Source organism: Sinohyriopsis cumingii, chromosome 14 (assembly GCF_028554795.1).
Source record: "Sinohyriopsis cumingii isolate HCF-2022 chromosome 14, ASM2855479v2, whole genome shotgun sequence".
Taxonomy (NCBI): domain Eukaryota; kingdom Metazoa; phylum Mollusca; class Bivalvia; order Unionida; family Unionidae; genus Sinohyriopsis; species Sinohyriopsis cumingii.
In genome coordinates this window covers 3,448,397-3,462,584 of record NC_142974.1, presented here as the reverse complement: position 1 = coordinate 3,462,584, position 14,188 = coordinate 3,448,397, and the positions used below count along the sequence as shown (strand labels likewise).

General features: G+C 35.4%; 1 protein-coding gene across 5 annotated transcripts in view; it reads right to left on the bottom strand.

Annotated features, from left to right (window-relative positions):
* LOC149783108 (dual specificity protein kinase CLK2-like) overlaps positions 1-14,188 on the bottom strand; it is an 86,304-nt gene that overhangs the window by 52,039 nt on the left and 20,077 nt on the right. For 4 of the 5 annotated variants that reach the window (XM_089931329.1, XM_089931328.1, XM_089931327.1 and 1 more), the window contains exon 3: positions 13,821-14,088. In XM_089931329.1, the coding sequence (XP_089787455.1) occupies positions 13,821-14,088 (268 nt within the window). Of the gene's footprint in view, positions 1-3,164; positions 4,095-13,820; positions 14,089-14,188 lie in introns of those variants that run through there. The other variant, XM_089931330.1, reaches the window with a different exon arrangement.

Sequence of the window (14,188 nt, the reverse complement as noted above, 5' to 3'; positions counted from 1 at the left end):
AACTAAAAAGTCTGCAAAGTACACAATGAACTTAATTACCTACAGTACAGATTCACAAACTGCAGTTCCAAACCTATGGAACTCAATGGCTTTCTTTCATTCACTCAACATGGTGTAGTCATCCGCTTTTATTTCTTTCAATTTCATATAGCAATGGAAATCATCTCTCCTGCCACGACATAATCAAACCAACACATGCTGTCCAATAAATACAAATGTTGCCCTTCCTGCCCCCTCCCCCATCTGAATATTCCTTTTGATTCTAATGTATTATTAAAACATTTTAGGAGGCTTATTGTCCTTTTCATCTTGAACATAAATCGTGTGTAGCACACCATTTAAAGAAAATCTGTACAAAACAGATTGATCTAGATATTTTGCATGAAATATGTACAGCTAAAAGCGTGGAGGTATTTCTGTCAGGTTAGTCTGGTTCCCCAACCAACTCCACTAAATCTAATATTAAAACCCAGATCCTAATCAAACACGGAAAAGCCACTATACAGATTTTACTGCAGCAATCACATATCTGCAAGTTTTGCTTCTTAATCCACAAGTCCATATTTTAAGATGTATGGCCAAATCATATGGGAAGACAGGTCTGCAATTTCCAAAAACCAAGCCAAGAAAATTGACAGAAGGTGCCAAAACTGTACATTATATCTACAAGCTTTACCTCCTTTTCTTTCTCAATTCCCTCCTGTAATTATAAGCCTCTCCTCATTATCAGGGGGTGGGGTAGGAAATATATTACCTAAATCTTGAACAGGCCTTGAACTATCAAATTAGATGAAAATTCAAGACTTCCATGGAATTCACATCAATACAAAACTCATCTATGATAGTGAAACAATGACACAACTGATCTCACCAATCAACCAAATCATGGATACTTGCATTGTCTCTATAAGAAAAGGAAAACTTCAGTGCTCCAGACAAGATTACAATAGCATTTTCTTCCATCTAAAGTGCTAAAATACCATCATTTCTCTCAAGACAAATAGTTAACCATTGATTAAAGAAGCTACTCTCCAGTGAGAACACATTCTGTTATAATGTGATTCCCAATTTAACAAGGCACAGCAGTATACTGTATAAATTAATGACCTCAACATTCAAAATTATTTTAAATTATTTTGTGAACCTTGTACTCTAGCTTCATGATAGTGCTTTACATTCACCTGAATTAAGGACAAAGTTGATGCATTCGACTATCTGTCTCTATTTTAGAAGTGATCTCACAAACAGTACTATCAATTCCAACATGCATGTATTTCCCAAAATTTAACACTGACCATGTTCATGGCAGAAGAAATACGACTCGCAACTAAATGCTACAAATTATTATTTTTTTGCTTTGCATATTATGAATGAATAAGGTAAATTTACTTATCAAGACTTCTAGATGGTAAAATATCTGACCATGGCCAATACACAATGGTGGTCATCATGGTACCTTGAGCCGAGTTGACCTTATCTGCAGTATCCTAACTTTGTACCAAGCTATAAAGCTATGAATGGAAGTAATCCATTACAACAAAATCTAGGTAAAATTAGGACCAAAAAATGTAACCATTTCCATCAAAGAGTTTATCTATCCAATCACTGGGAATAGAATATCTCTTGAACAATCAGTAATAAAAATTATCTACCAAAATTCATCTAAGGTTCAAAGCAGACGACCATGTTCTGTCTTGCTATGTAAGTGGATGGCACAGGAACACAAGTAGATGTTTAGTGCCAAGGTAACTAATGACATTCCCAAGGATATAACAAGCTAGGTGAACGGTCAGGTTTGAACCTGCAACCTGTTGGTTGCAAACTGAACACACCAACTACTGCAGCTCCTACCACAATTGGTCACCTCTTATGACATGCAGGGAAGTACATCAGGTGTATTCTACATCCTCAGGCCCATAGAGGGCATCAGGCGTATTCTATATCCCCAGGCCCTGAGAAGGCATCTGGTGTATTCTATATCCCCAGGCCCATAGAGGGCATCAGGCATATTATATACCCCCAGAAAAGACAAGTGTTATGACTGAAGATGCTCTAACTGCATTGAGTGAAAAACTAGACAGATTACAGCAGTCAATGTACAAGAGAGGATAACAAAGGGTGCTCCTCAAGAGTCTGCTAGCAGACAACATTAAATTGACATACTTGAGTGGTGAGTGTGTATTAGCCTAATGTATTTCCTCCAGCCACAAGTGAATACACAGTCGACACACAGTTATAACTGTCTGAATCATGGTGTATGTATATGTATGTATTTTGTCTTTCCTACGTATAAGATTCTCGATTTGTGGCATGTGTAGTGCTCAGTTTGAAAAATGGTGGAAATTTGATCTTAATTACTAGAACACTGAGAATTTCCCATTACAACAATCAGATTTGACCTTATCAGCAAAGTTCATAGACTGAAAATTATCTCACCCACATAATCATAACCACTGAACTGAAAATTAATCCAAACTTATTTGACATGTTTATATGAATGTAAATGTGTTTAACATTTCCCTCAAATGAATTTAATGAAGTTGTGACTTGTAATATGACTCAATTAAATGATAGTGTAGCTGTCAATAGATAAAGAATGACAATAGTAGCTGTCAATAGCTAAAGAATGACAATAATCTAAAGCATATGCAACACAAGAGAAAAACTGTAAAACAGATTGGCTTAACCCACCAGAAAAAAAATCCCATATGCCTTGAGCTGTCCATTTTGTATTTTTTTCTGCTCACCCCTACCCCCTGAAGAACAATGCCCAGATGTTATGTGCATTGTTAACTATATAAATTGGTGTGAAATTATCTGTATAATACTTTGGTATCAGGTGTCAGAGAATGAGCCCTAGTTCCTATCGACCATGTATGCATGTATGTATGGAAATAACATTAGATCAATCTCTTAGGCAATCCTTCCCACTGCATCCTACATAAAGATTACAAACCATGTGTATATGAATGATTACATTCTCAAGATAGTTACTGATAGATTTATTTCTGAGTATTTTTAAGTTTTTATATATACATATATTACACATTCAAATATATAGGAAATCCAATACAACAATTCTTTCCTAAACAAGTTTATTATATATTGGAATAAATCCAATGAACTAGATCACATTGAACTGAACTATTTCTGGTATTACATACCTGAATTTCAGTTAATTTGTCCCCATTTTCACCTTCCCCATTATACTTCCCTTGTCCTGCCTGATGTGTGGTTAATTCAGTAACAGGCATGGCTCTCCATTCCTTGGTTCCAGCAGCAGATATAACATCAACTCTCATCTTACCCCCCTCACTACATCCAAAACGGGCCTTTAGGGGCCAGCTAACTACAGCATTAAGGCAAGAAGAATAACTCCTATACAAGTGAGCCTATGGTAGTTGAAATATTGGTAAACACGTTCAATCTGGATTAAAAACTTCCACAATATGGTGTATCCGACCACCCAAACAAAGAACTATGTAGTCTGTTTGCAACCCTTATACTCTATACAAAAATCCAACATTAGCCAGGAAAATGGAATTATGCTGATGATGGTGATGATGACGAAGACGGGCTATTTCACAATCAAAATATCTCTGGAGTTTCCATGTAAATATAATACAGTCTACATCCCTCCTCTACCACCAAATTTTACAGGTGCTTGTCTATCCCAATGCCGGCACCAATTTCTGCCTGTAGATATGGCAGCATTGGGGAAGACTGGGGATGATGCCAAACTTTTGGAATTCCTCCAGATTCTGCAGAGAGGAATCTAAACAGAACATAGTGTATGTCAGACAGCCCCCTCCACAGGCCAACATAAGCTCCAATCAAATGTAAGATGTGCCTGCTCCAGGCAGCAGGTTCTCTCCTATATCTGTAAAGACTTAGTTAGAACTTCTCCAATGTCTGTTATCTATCTTTATCTACATCATGTATATACTTCCAGAGTAGTGGTGATGGTGATGTAGGCAGGCAGGCAGCTGGCAGTGCCAGGCAACCAGTAGTTAAGTAGGGCTCCTACCCCATCCCAAACCTCAAGACTGGCTGGCTTACAGCAGCTATTTCACCAGTCATCACTGATCAAATATAATTCTTCCCCAAACTGGTCTTAATGTACATGTGTGCTTGTGTAGAAAACTCCACTTCCATGAGCTAAAAATAGCAACAGCAGCAGCACTGCTAAATAGCTAATAGGTCCACATGAAAATGACTGTGATATATCTGCATGGACCAGAGAAACTAGGATTTGCGAATGCAATGTACCTGCAATAAATTTGGTGAATTTCTTGCTTTCTGCTCAACATCAGCACCGTGAAAAAGGCTGCTGTCAAAACTGAAGTCTAATTCCAAATACTAAATCCCTTGTGCATACAACTGATCAATATCTGGTAGTGGCAAATACCAGGAGTGAAACAACAGCCCAAAATGAAGGCCTATTATGAACCATAAACATTACCAACTCACACAACTTCATGAAAATATTGTTCTATTTTACTTGTGCCTAACATATAAATTGCAAGAAACATTTGTCTCTCAAAACACCTTTCTTACTAATTATCATTAAGAGACTTTTCTTGAAAATCTGTGATAGCAATAATATGTATCAGCCAGAAACAGTCCAATCTCCAGAAACTAGAAAACTATATACTGTAGTTTCTTTTTCTGAAATTTCATGAAGCATTATTTGAAGAAATAGCAATTCATCAGCACCTCTACTCTAGTGACAGTGCATTTCCATTCTCATTCCCTCTGTTCAAACTATTCCACATATAAATTCAAAACAACTGTTTAACTTTTAAGAATGTTAAGAAACTAATATGTTCATACACCACAGATGCACTTGTCAAAATAATTAATCTAAGGGATTACAGTCTAAGTAACAACTGCATGACATAAATCATACATAAAGCCTCATTCAACAAATGTCATAATATATCTAGTCCTCTTACTGTTAAACGTTCCAATAGCTCCAAAAGACTGCCTTAACAAAATGGCAAAAATCAAACCTTACATATCTGACTTCTTAATGAGACGCTTCATACCCATCAAGTCCTTCAAAAGTTACGGAGTGGAAAGAAAATTGAATTTTTATCATGCCCTGCCTGCACTTTTTCCCCAAGAGACAGCTATTGTCCAAAGTCTATGAAACTACATCACAGTGTGCAAAAAACAACTATACAAAGATACATTATGTCTAGCTGGTTGGTTGGTTCAATGACACTGGAAGGGAACATACAATTGTCATTAAAAATATTGTCATTTCAGGTAAATCAATATGTATCAGAACAAAAATCAAGTAAACATTTGGTAGAACTCACAAAAAGGAAGTTTAAAAAGCAGGCCAACAGGGTACAGTATCTGGGGATCTCAATGATTTGAGGCCCTTTTGTATTTTTAGGAGGCAAAGATTTACTGGACTTAACTAGAGAAATGGTGAGCCAATTTGCACGTACACCTCAAACATTCTACCATTTCTGTCATGATTCAGACAAGCCTACATTTAAAAATGTACACAATTAAGAATTCATACGGGTATCTGGGTACTCGCCCATTGATAATAACCTGAGCAATAGGGTACAGGTTTACTGGATACAAGTTTTCTGCCATTGCTTGTTGCGTAAGCAGCACTGACTTTGTTTTCAAGTTGACAATACTTTGGACTGAGCTTTTACTGTTCAAAGAAGTGGTCTGCCTCTTCCAGGAAATAACTGACCCGAATCCCAGGTTTTCCCACATGACAACTCTTTGACTGAGCCACCAGTGTGGTACAGTGGCAAGTAACAGAGGCTGGTTATTTGATCCTGACGCCAGTGTTGTAGAGGCAAGTAGAGAGGCTGGTTATTTGATCCTGAGGTGTTCAGTTGCAACCTTGAATAGATTTCTTTGTATGATGAAAGTATTTCTTACAAAAGCTCATGCTGAGTCTCTAAATAAGCATCCACATATAGCAGTTAGGCCAAAGAGTCGGACAATATTTATGATGATTACACCGCAACATTTACTAGATGACGATGGAAGATTTCAGAACTTTGTCTGATAATGAGGATGAATTCTTTTGACTTTTTATCAGATCCCATTAGGTAGTGATATTTATAGGACACTGAGATTATTTTTTTTTGAAATTTGACTTAACTTCAGGTTTGTAAACATTTAATTTCCCTATGATTGAGTGTCCTGGACTTAACAAAAGGATTGGTGGGTTCCCAGTATAATTTCTCCATCAAAAAATGCAAAAAAAAAATGTTACTGAATAGAAATGTCATGTTCCATATATTGCCAGCATCTTCTTTTGAGAAAGCAGAGATCAGTCTATATGCACATGTTCAGGTGACAAACATGTACAAAGATTCATGGGGCTCTATTGAAAAATGTGTGACTAGATGTGTTCAGTTTCCTGATGTGCACTACATAAGCAACCTTTGTTTTTTCTGCCATGTAATACCAAAACCTTGCCAACAATAATTGTTTTTTTGTATCCAGAGTCAAAAGATTGTTCAATCCCATGAATCCAGTAGCAATATCCTACCAATACTACAAGAATCCAGGAGTAATATCCTACTAATACTACAAGAATCCAGGAGTAATATCCTACTAATACTACAAGAATCCAGGAGTAATATCCTACCAATACTACAAGAATCCAGAAGTAATATCCTACTAATACTACAAGAATCCAGGAGTAATATCCTACTAATACTACATGAATCCAGGAGTAATATCCTACTAATACTACATGAATCCAGGAGTAATATCCTACCAATACTACATGAATCCAGGAGTAATATCCTACCAATACTACATGAATCCAGAAACAATATCCTACCAATACTACATGAATCCAAAAACAATATCCTACCAATACTACATGAATCCAGGAGTAATATCCTACCAATACTACATGAATCCAGGAGTAATATCCTACCAATACTACATGAATCCAGGAGTAATATCCTACCAATACTACATGAATCCAGGAGTAATATCCTACCAATACTACATGAATCCAGGAGTAATATCCTACCAATACTACATGAATCCAAAAACAATATCCTACCAATACTACATGAATCCAAAAACAATATCCTACCAATACTAACTCAATATCTGCAACAATCAGGGGGATACATGTAGATGATCATGAGAAAGTGGAATGAAAAAGCTATCCCATTTTTTTAAAATCATGTGAAGTGATGAACTGCAATATATATAGAAAAACTTCATGATAAAACAGAGATACATGCAAGTTTATGTTTGATAAAACAGCAAACCAGGTGCAACAACAGATCATGTAAAGAATTCACTTAACATATCTCCATAATCTGCAGGATGCTTCCTCATTCAATGCAATGTACTTAAGATATGGCTATAAAATATTCCACTCATTGGCTTATACATACACCTGTGACTGAGGAAGGAACACAAAAAAATCTTTTTACAACATGATCATGTGATTCAAAGGGCTTCCATGCTTCCACGAAAGTAAAATTCAAAGACTGATTTAATATTGACAAATTGTATACAAAATGAAGACGGATACAAACCCAAAAACTGAAATACCTGATATCGGCATAAGCTAATCAGGCCAGAAACACTCTCGACTTGACATAATTCTTGGAATTTTGTCTCCATTTCACACGACGAAGGCAACCATATCTCCCGCCATAGGACATACTCAATTTGACATGTGATGTCCAATAAACATAATTGTGTCCCTTCCTGCTTTTAATCAGAAGAATCTGAATATTCATTTTCATCCTTCTGTGCTGATTATTAACACATTTTAAGAGGCTTAATCATTTTCCATTTTGTTGTCAAAATGCATCTCGCTTGCTGGATGCCATTTTTTTTTTTACAAATTCTTTTAATCAAGTCTGATGATGTAGAAGCTTTACATGAATATGAACAGTTTAAAGTGTCTGAAGTACTACTGTAAAGTTAGTCTGGTTGGCAGACTATTTCCACTAATTCTAACATGAAACCCAAATCCAAATCAAACACACATGAACCATTATCCGGATTTTTTTGGCAACAATTATTTTCCTGTAGTTTTTGCTTTTCTTCCGTAAGTCCATATTTTAATGGTTATTTTCGTAATACTTATGGAAAAATCGTACAGATTGGCAGATCTGAAGCTCTATCAATTTTCAGAGACTTTTCAAGTACTTGAAACCACAAAGGTAAATTTTCAATCTCCTTGAATTTAAAAAGCCATAACCCAGTACATTCAAGGTTTTCAAGAATAAGAATAAGAACCTGGATTAGACAATTGGCATTTTAACCTCATTCAGTATTACTCTGTTGAACAGAAGTACTATTCACTTTTCCATGGAGAAAACCGAACAGAAGAGCACAATGTTGTTATTAAACATTTTTCAAACATATAACTTCAGAATAAACGCCCAGTATGTCAATCACATTTTTAGCCCACCCCAATCAGACTCATCAACATACCACTTTTTTATGGGTTATGTGTGGAGATGTTACCTCTGGGTGAGTGTGGGTGTGTTTAACTTGGATTTTTAACGTAGCTTTTAAAAAAAAATCAGTCATATCACTACAATGTCTGTAGTGTGGCAGTTTATAGTGACTTCCCACCCAGCCGCGTTATCCTGACACCAGGCCAACCAGTCCTAACACTAATCTCTTAATGCTGAGTGCCAAGCGAGTCAGCTGTTCATTTATTTAAGCTAGAACTCCAACTCACAAAATCATTATCAGCCCCTTCTTGTAAAACCTGCTGACATAAAATTCATCCATGAAACGTGCAATGCATGCGAACGAATGTTTCCTTGAACTGGTGGTACAGCAATATAGTCTGTGCTACGGATCAAGCTAACTCAGAGGGCAGTCGTACAGAGTTCTCACAATCTGATTCACAATCCATTTAGGAATCCTCCTTGATCCAACCAGTTTTTGGCGGATATCCAATGGTTTTCACCTACTAGATTCAGTGTGGACTCTGGAATTTTTAGTGCCAAATATTTGGGAAATCATACAATTACAAATTAATTTTCAGATGTCTGTTTTGGATGGATGCAAAGAAATTACATTCAGTTTTGATCTGAAAAAGAAAATTTGAAAAATAATTCTTTGTGGGTAGTCAGCTATTCAATAACCATGGTAACCACAAATGAGTCGACATCAAGAGCAGCTCTCCAGAGTTGAACAGACACATGAAGGTCACAGTAACCCATCAGTGTATCAGATGTTAAAAGAAATCCAAATCCTTCACAGGAAGTTATCCATGTGGATCAGACTCAAATCCCTCACATGAAGTTATCCATGTGGATCAGACTACCAAATCCCTCACAGGAAGTTATCCATATGGATCAGACTACCAAATCCCTCACAGGAAGTTATCCATATGGATCAGACTCAAATCCCTCACAGGAAGTTATTCATGTGGATCAGACAATCAAAAATTCTCCAAAAAAAAAAAAAGCAATTCCAGAGTAAATGCAAGACTGGGAAACAGATGTGAACTATTAGTATGTGCACGACAACAGGAAGAAAAGTGTACAAGGTGAAATGGCAGGATTATTTAAAACAACCCAGGAACACGAACATCTACTTGACCTCTGAAGCTAGGATTTCCAAAATTATACACATGAAAAGAAAAAGTAACAATACAAGAAAAGTTCTGAAAAATGACATTCATTCCGAGTAAGGATGGTCCTGGATTTCAAACAATCAGTGTAACGTAACTGATCCAATCTTGTGTAATGATGAACTTTTTTCTTCGCAGACTACCCTACCACAATTTGTTTGGAACAATCATTATATAACACTTTCAAAATCCAAATCTGTCAAAAGAAATAGCTTTGTATGAATACCTGAAACCTTTGTGCAAACAACAGTATCATACCTCTGAGCAGGGTTTATTTTTGTTGATTGTAATTTCAGCATCTGTATAGTACATGATTAGCGAATAACATGATCTTACATACATTCATGTGCAATTTTGGATTTAAAAAAGTGAACATTAATTCAGTCATTATTTTCAATAATATTCAGGATACTGTAATGTAATTTTACCATATTAATTCTTCTGTAATTGTGAACCAAAACTTATTCCATAATTAGAATCCATGCTGTCCAGATTTAAAGTAGTATTTTACCACAATCATGAATTATTTTACTTGTAAAAGGTTTGTGTTTCTGTGTGTAGCCTGACTTATTTTATAATCAAATTTATCAAAAAGTTTTGGAGACAAAATTGTAGAAAATAAGGGTGGAAATATTGTAGGGATCTAAGAGCTTCAATATTTTAAAGTCTTGTACAAGTCACACTGATTAGAAATCTGCAGTTTCTGTGGTACAAAACACAAAGAGAATCGCTGCAGCACACTCACACATAAACCTCTAAGGACATAATCCTGTGTTCAAATTCCATGATAGTCATTTTCTTTACTGCAAACAGCATGTACATGTATGCGTGATTATGTATATTAATTAAATGGCTATTTACAGTACTTAACATAACATAAACTTGAAAAACTCAAATGATATTAGGGACAACACGGTACAGCAGCCTTAATTAGCAATAGTAACATATATGGTGAAGATTGTTCATTATGTTCTTGGATTCAATGCTTCGTCTTTTACAACATTGGTCTAAAATCCCCAATTAATATGTATTCCAAAGATTGTGTTATAACATTCCCCAATTAATACGTATTCCAAAGATTGTGTTATAACATTCCCCAATTAATATGTATTCCAAAGATTGTTATAACATTCATTTGATACAACAATTAGTTATTGTATTTGATTTGTGGTCCACCTGAGAAAATGAGCTCAATTATGTTTTTATCACCTTGCATGCAAAAGCAAGATAAACAGCGGTTGTCAGTACTAAAGACAAGGCCAGTCTAATTTCAGATCTGACCCCTCCTGTCTTACAAGTGAAATACCAAGTAGGCTTGATGAGAAAAAGTCTAATTTGCCTGAGAAAATTTTAATGACACGGATGAAATACCGTATTTTCAAGTTGCTGAAAGACGTAAATTATTAATATGTAAGCCCCTTACCCTTATGAAGACTGACCATCAAACTTCTATCGAAAGAGGGCAGCACTAATTATCAGTGGTACTGGATAAGTGAAAGGTAGCAATAAAACATCTAGCCAAAAGGTACAAGTACATTTGCTCTATGTAATTCTCCATGTAGCCCATCATAGTTTAGATGACAAAAATTCCAAATAAAAGTATTACATGAACAAAAGTGGACTCATAATCTATTAAGCTACACTATATCCATGACTAATCTGTTTGCTGTTGTGTACAGATGTTTTACACCAGTCATGCGACAAAAGGCCAAAACAAAACTTCAAATCTAAATATCAGCTGGCATAGAGTCAAGCTATTCCCCAAAAGACAATAAAAATAATGGTAGAAAAGTAACATATTGTTTTGTAATGTATTAATCTCTTAGACCATGTATGAATATTGCAAATGACTGCTTTCAAGAATTTACTCTGCCATTACAAGTTTAGCATCATGCAGAATAAGGTTACACTAAGGACAAACTATTACACTTGGGAAAGTTATTTTAGTTTTCATCATCTCAGTGCTGCACTTTGGATACAATGTCATGGAAGTATCTGATATACCTCTGTCTACCTATAATGAAGATATGGAAATTTGTTAAAAATGGGGGTGGGGGTGGGGGGGGGGGGGCAGGCTTGGCAGTTTGGTGGAGGATGTCTCCTGGCTAACTCAATGGGACAATGACAGTTTGGGTTGTGGGAGAATGGCAGTTTAGGGTTGTGGGAGAATGGCAGTTTAGGGTGATATGTCCCCTGGCTAACTCAATGTTAATATAATAATGCTTACCCACGAGTAAAGGACCTAATTATTTATGTATATGACCTTAGAAAAATACAGGTCAATTATAACTTTCTTCAGCAGATTCTAACGTACAAGATTACTTTTTAATTGGCTCCATGAAAACTGTTCTAAGAAGCATTCTCAAAGATGAGCAAACAGCAAAACAGTTTGGACGTATCTAGTTCTAAACATTGCAAAAATGGATAAAATAGGATAGGATGTTTTGCAATTATTTAATTACAGCAGTGTTTAATTAATACTTACCCAGTGTTAAGATGATTCAAAATAATAAAAAAACATGGTAAAAAGGTATTCCCTGTATGTAATTCCTCAATTGTTGCAACTGTTACCAAATGAATGGGGTTAAACATTTTCATGTCTGGGATTAAAGGATTCTATATATATATATATGGACATTCTTTCAAGTTTCACTCCCACCCCACCCATTCTTAACAAAAGTACTTTATACAGAACTAATTCAACCTTTTTCCAATATACTCTCAAAGCTGCTCAAGATTACAATACACCTCGGGAAACAACCTATAAATGAATGCATTTCAGTATTAAAAAATTTAGTCTTTTAAAAGCTGTAAAACAAAACCTTAACCCTGTAGAAAACACTGCCATAAAGAAAGTGAACAATACCGTATTTCATGTAGCTTTTCGCACATGAAAAAATAATTATTAATTTCAGTGTACCAAATTATATGTAAAACAAATAATTGTCATTTTGCAGTTCTGACCATGTATGAAAAAAGAAAGGGATTGTACCTGAACAAATTCTATGGAACATGCTACTCGACAACCTAACGGTACAAACATACAAAGTAAACATATTTTTTCTCATTCTGCTCTCAACTCAAGAATATATTACAATAAAAACAAAAGTACTCAAAAAGATTTTTGTTGTTATTAGTGAACATGAGAGAGAGAGAGAGGGTTATGTCTCAGTGTGAAAGCTCTTCGTCGTTTAGAGCATATGTAGCTGTTATATTGTGTGACGTTGGCAAAATGATCGTCCTACATGTAAGACGTATCACAGGTCATTGTGTTTTAGTGCAAACAAAAGTTAAAACACAAATATCAGAGTTGAGGTCTTACTAGCAAAATGATTAAGATGGTTTGGAAATGTATTATTCAAGGATATAATTTTTTGTCAAGAAATTAAGTGCAACTTGTACTTTTACAGCAGCAATGATCTTATTATAAAATTGCAATAAAAAAATAAACTGGAAACTGTTTTAGTTAATGCACATAAGTGTGTGTGTGCACAAGAGAGAAATTTTTTTCAGTGTACAAGACCATATTTATTCACAGCAGTTTTTATTTGTAGCTTTTGCAAACAGAAAATAAGACATTAAGAAAATATCAAAAGACTTCCAAACTCATTTTAAAAATGCAGGTGGTGTTTTGTTTCGGTGAGACTTTATAAGGAGAACTAATTAAAGATAATATTTAAAGGTATGGTCTGTGAAGTCCTTTGTCCATTTGTTAATAAAGACCAGTAGATAATGTAATGAAAATAAGATAGCTTACGCACTAATCATCGTATTTTCTTACCAACAATTAGTTATTTATTTTTGCAAAAAAATAAAATGGCAATACAGTATTATCTATTTTGCAAACGTAAATCTTCTTAGTAGAAATTATGTCCGAATTTTTGTTTATACATTTAAATAATTATGATTTTGATAACTGAATTATGTATGAAAAATTAAATGGTACGAAGAAAAAAAAACATGAAATACGGTACACCTCACCATAAGACAAAGTTATCATGACATCCACTATACTCTCTGTTTGTGATCTTCTCAAGATTTAAAGCAACAAAATTCTCATAACTAGGACATGACTGTAACAAACCCAGTGGTCATGTATAATCTTGAGCTAGATGATAGAAGAACATAGAAAAAGTTAAACTCTGCACTAATACCTTTCACTGGCGGTAGACTTTTTTTGTCTGTCCACCCTCGGAATAATACTCACCCGACTTGAGCTAGAACTATAAGTAGACCTTCTTTTGTGCCTGTAACTCCGTCGATGCCGCCTGCTGTACTTATGCCGCCTTCGGCTGGAGCTGTGGCTGTTGTGTCTGGAATGGTAGTGACTGCTGTTGTCTGACTCACAGTATTTGTGGCTACGACTGCGATGGCCCCTTCTTTCTGGTGTTGCAGAGCGCTCACGATAGCTACCATTTGAGTAGTCATCATCATAATCATCTCTATAGCGCCTCCTGGAATGATGGCTTTCTCGGCTAAGATGAACATGAAAATGAGAAGAATATTAGACTTGTATGCAAACTTGACTATTTGATTTAATCCCTTTAAATCTAATGTTATTAATGTACTTGTAGA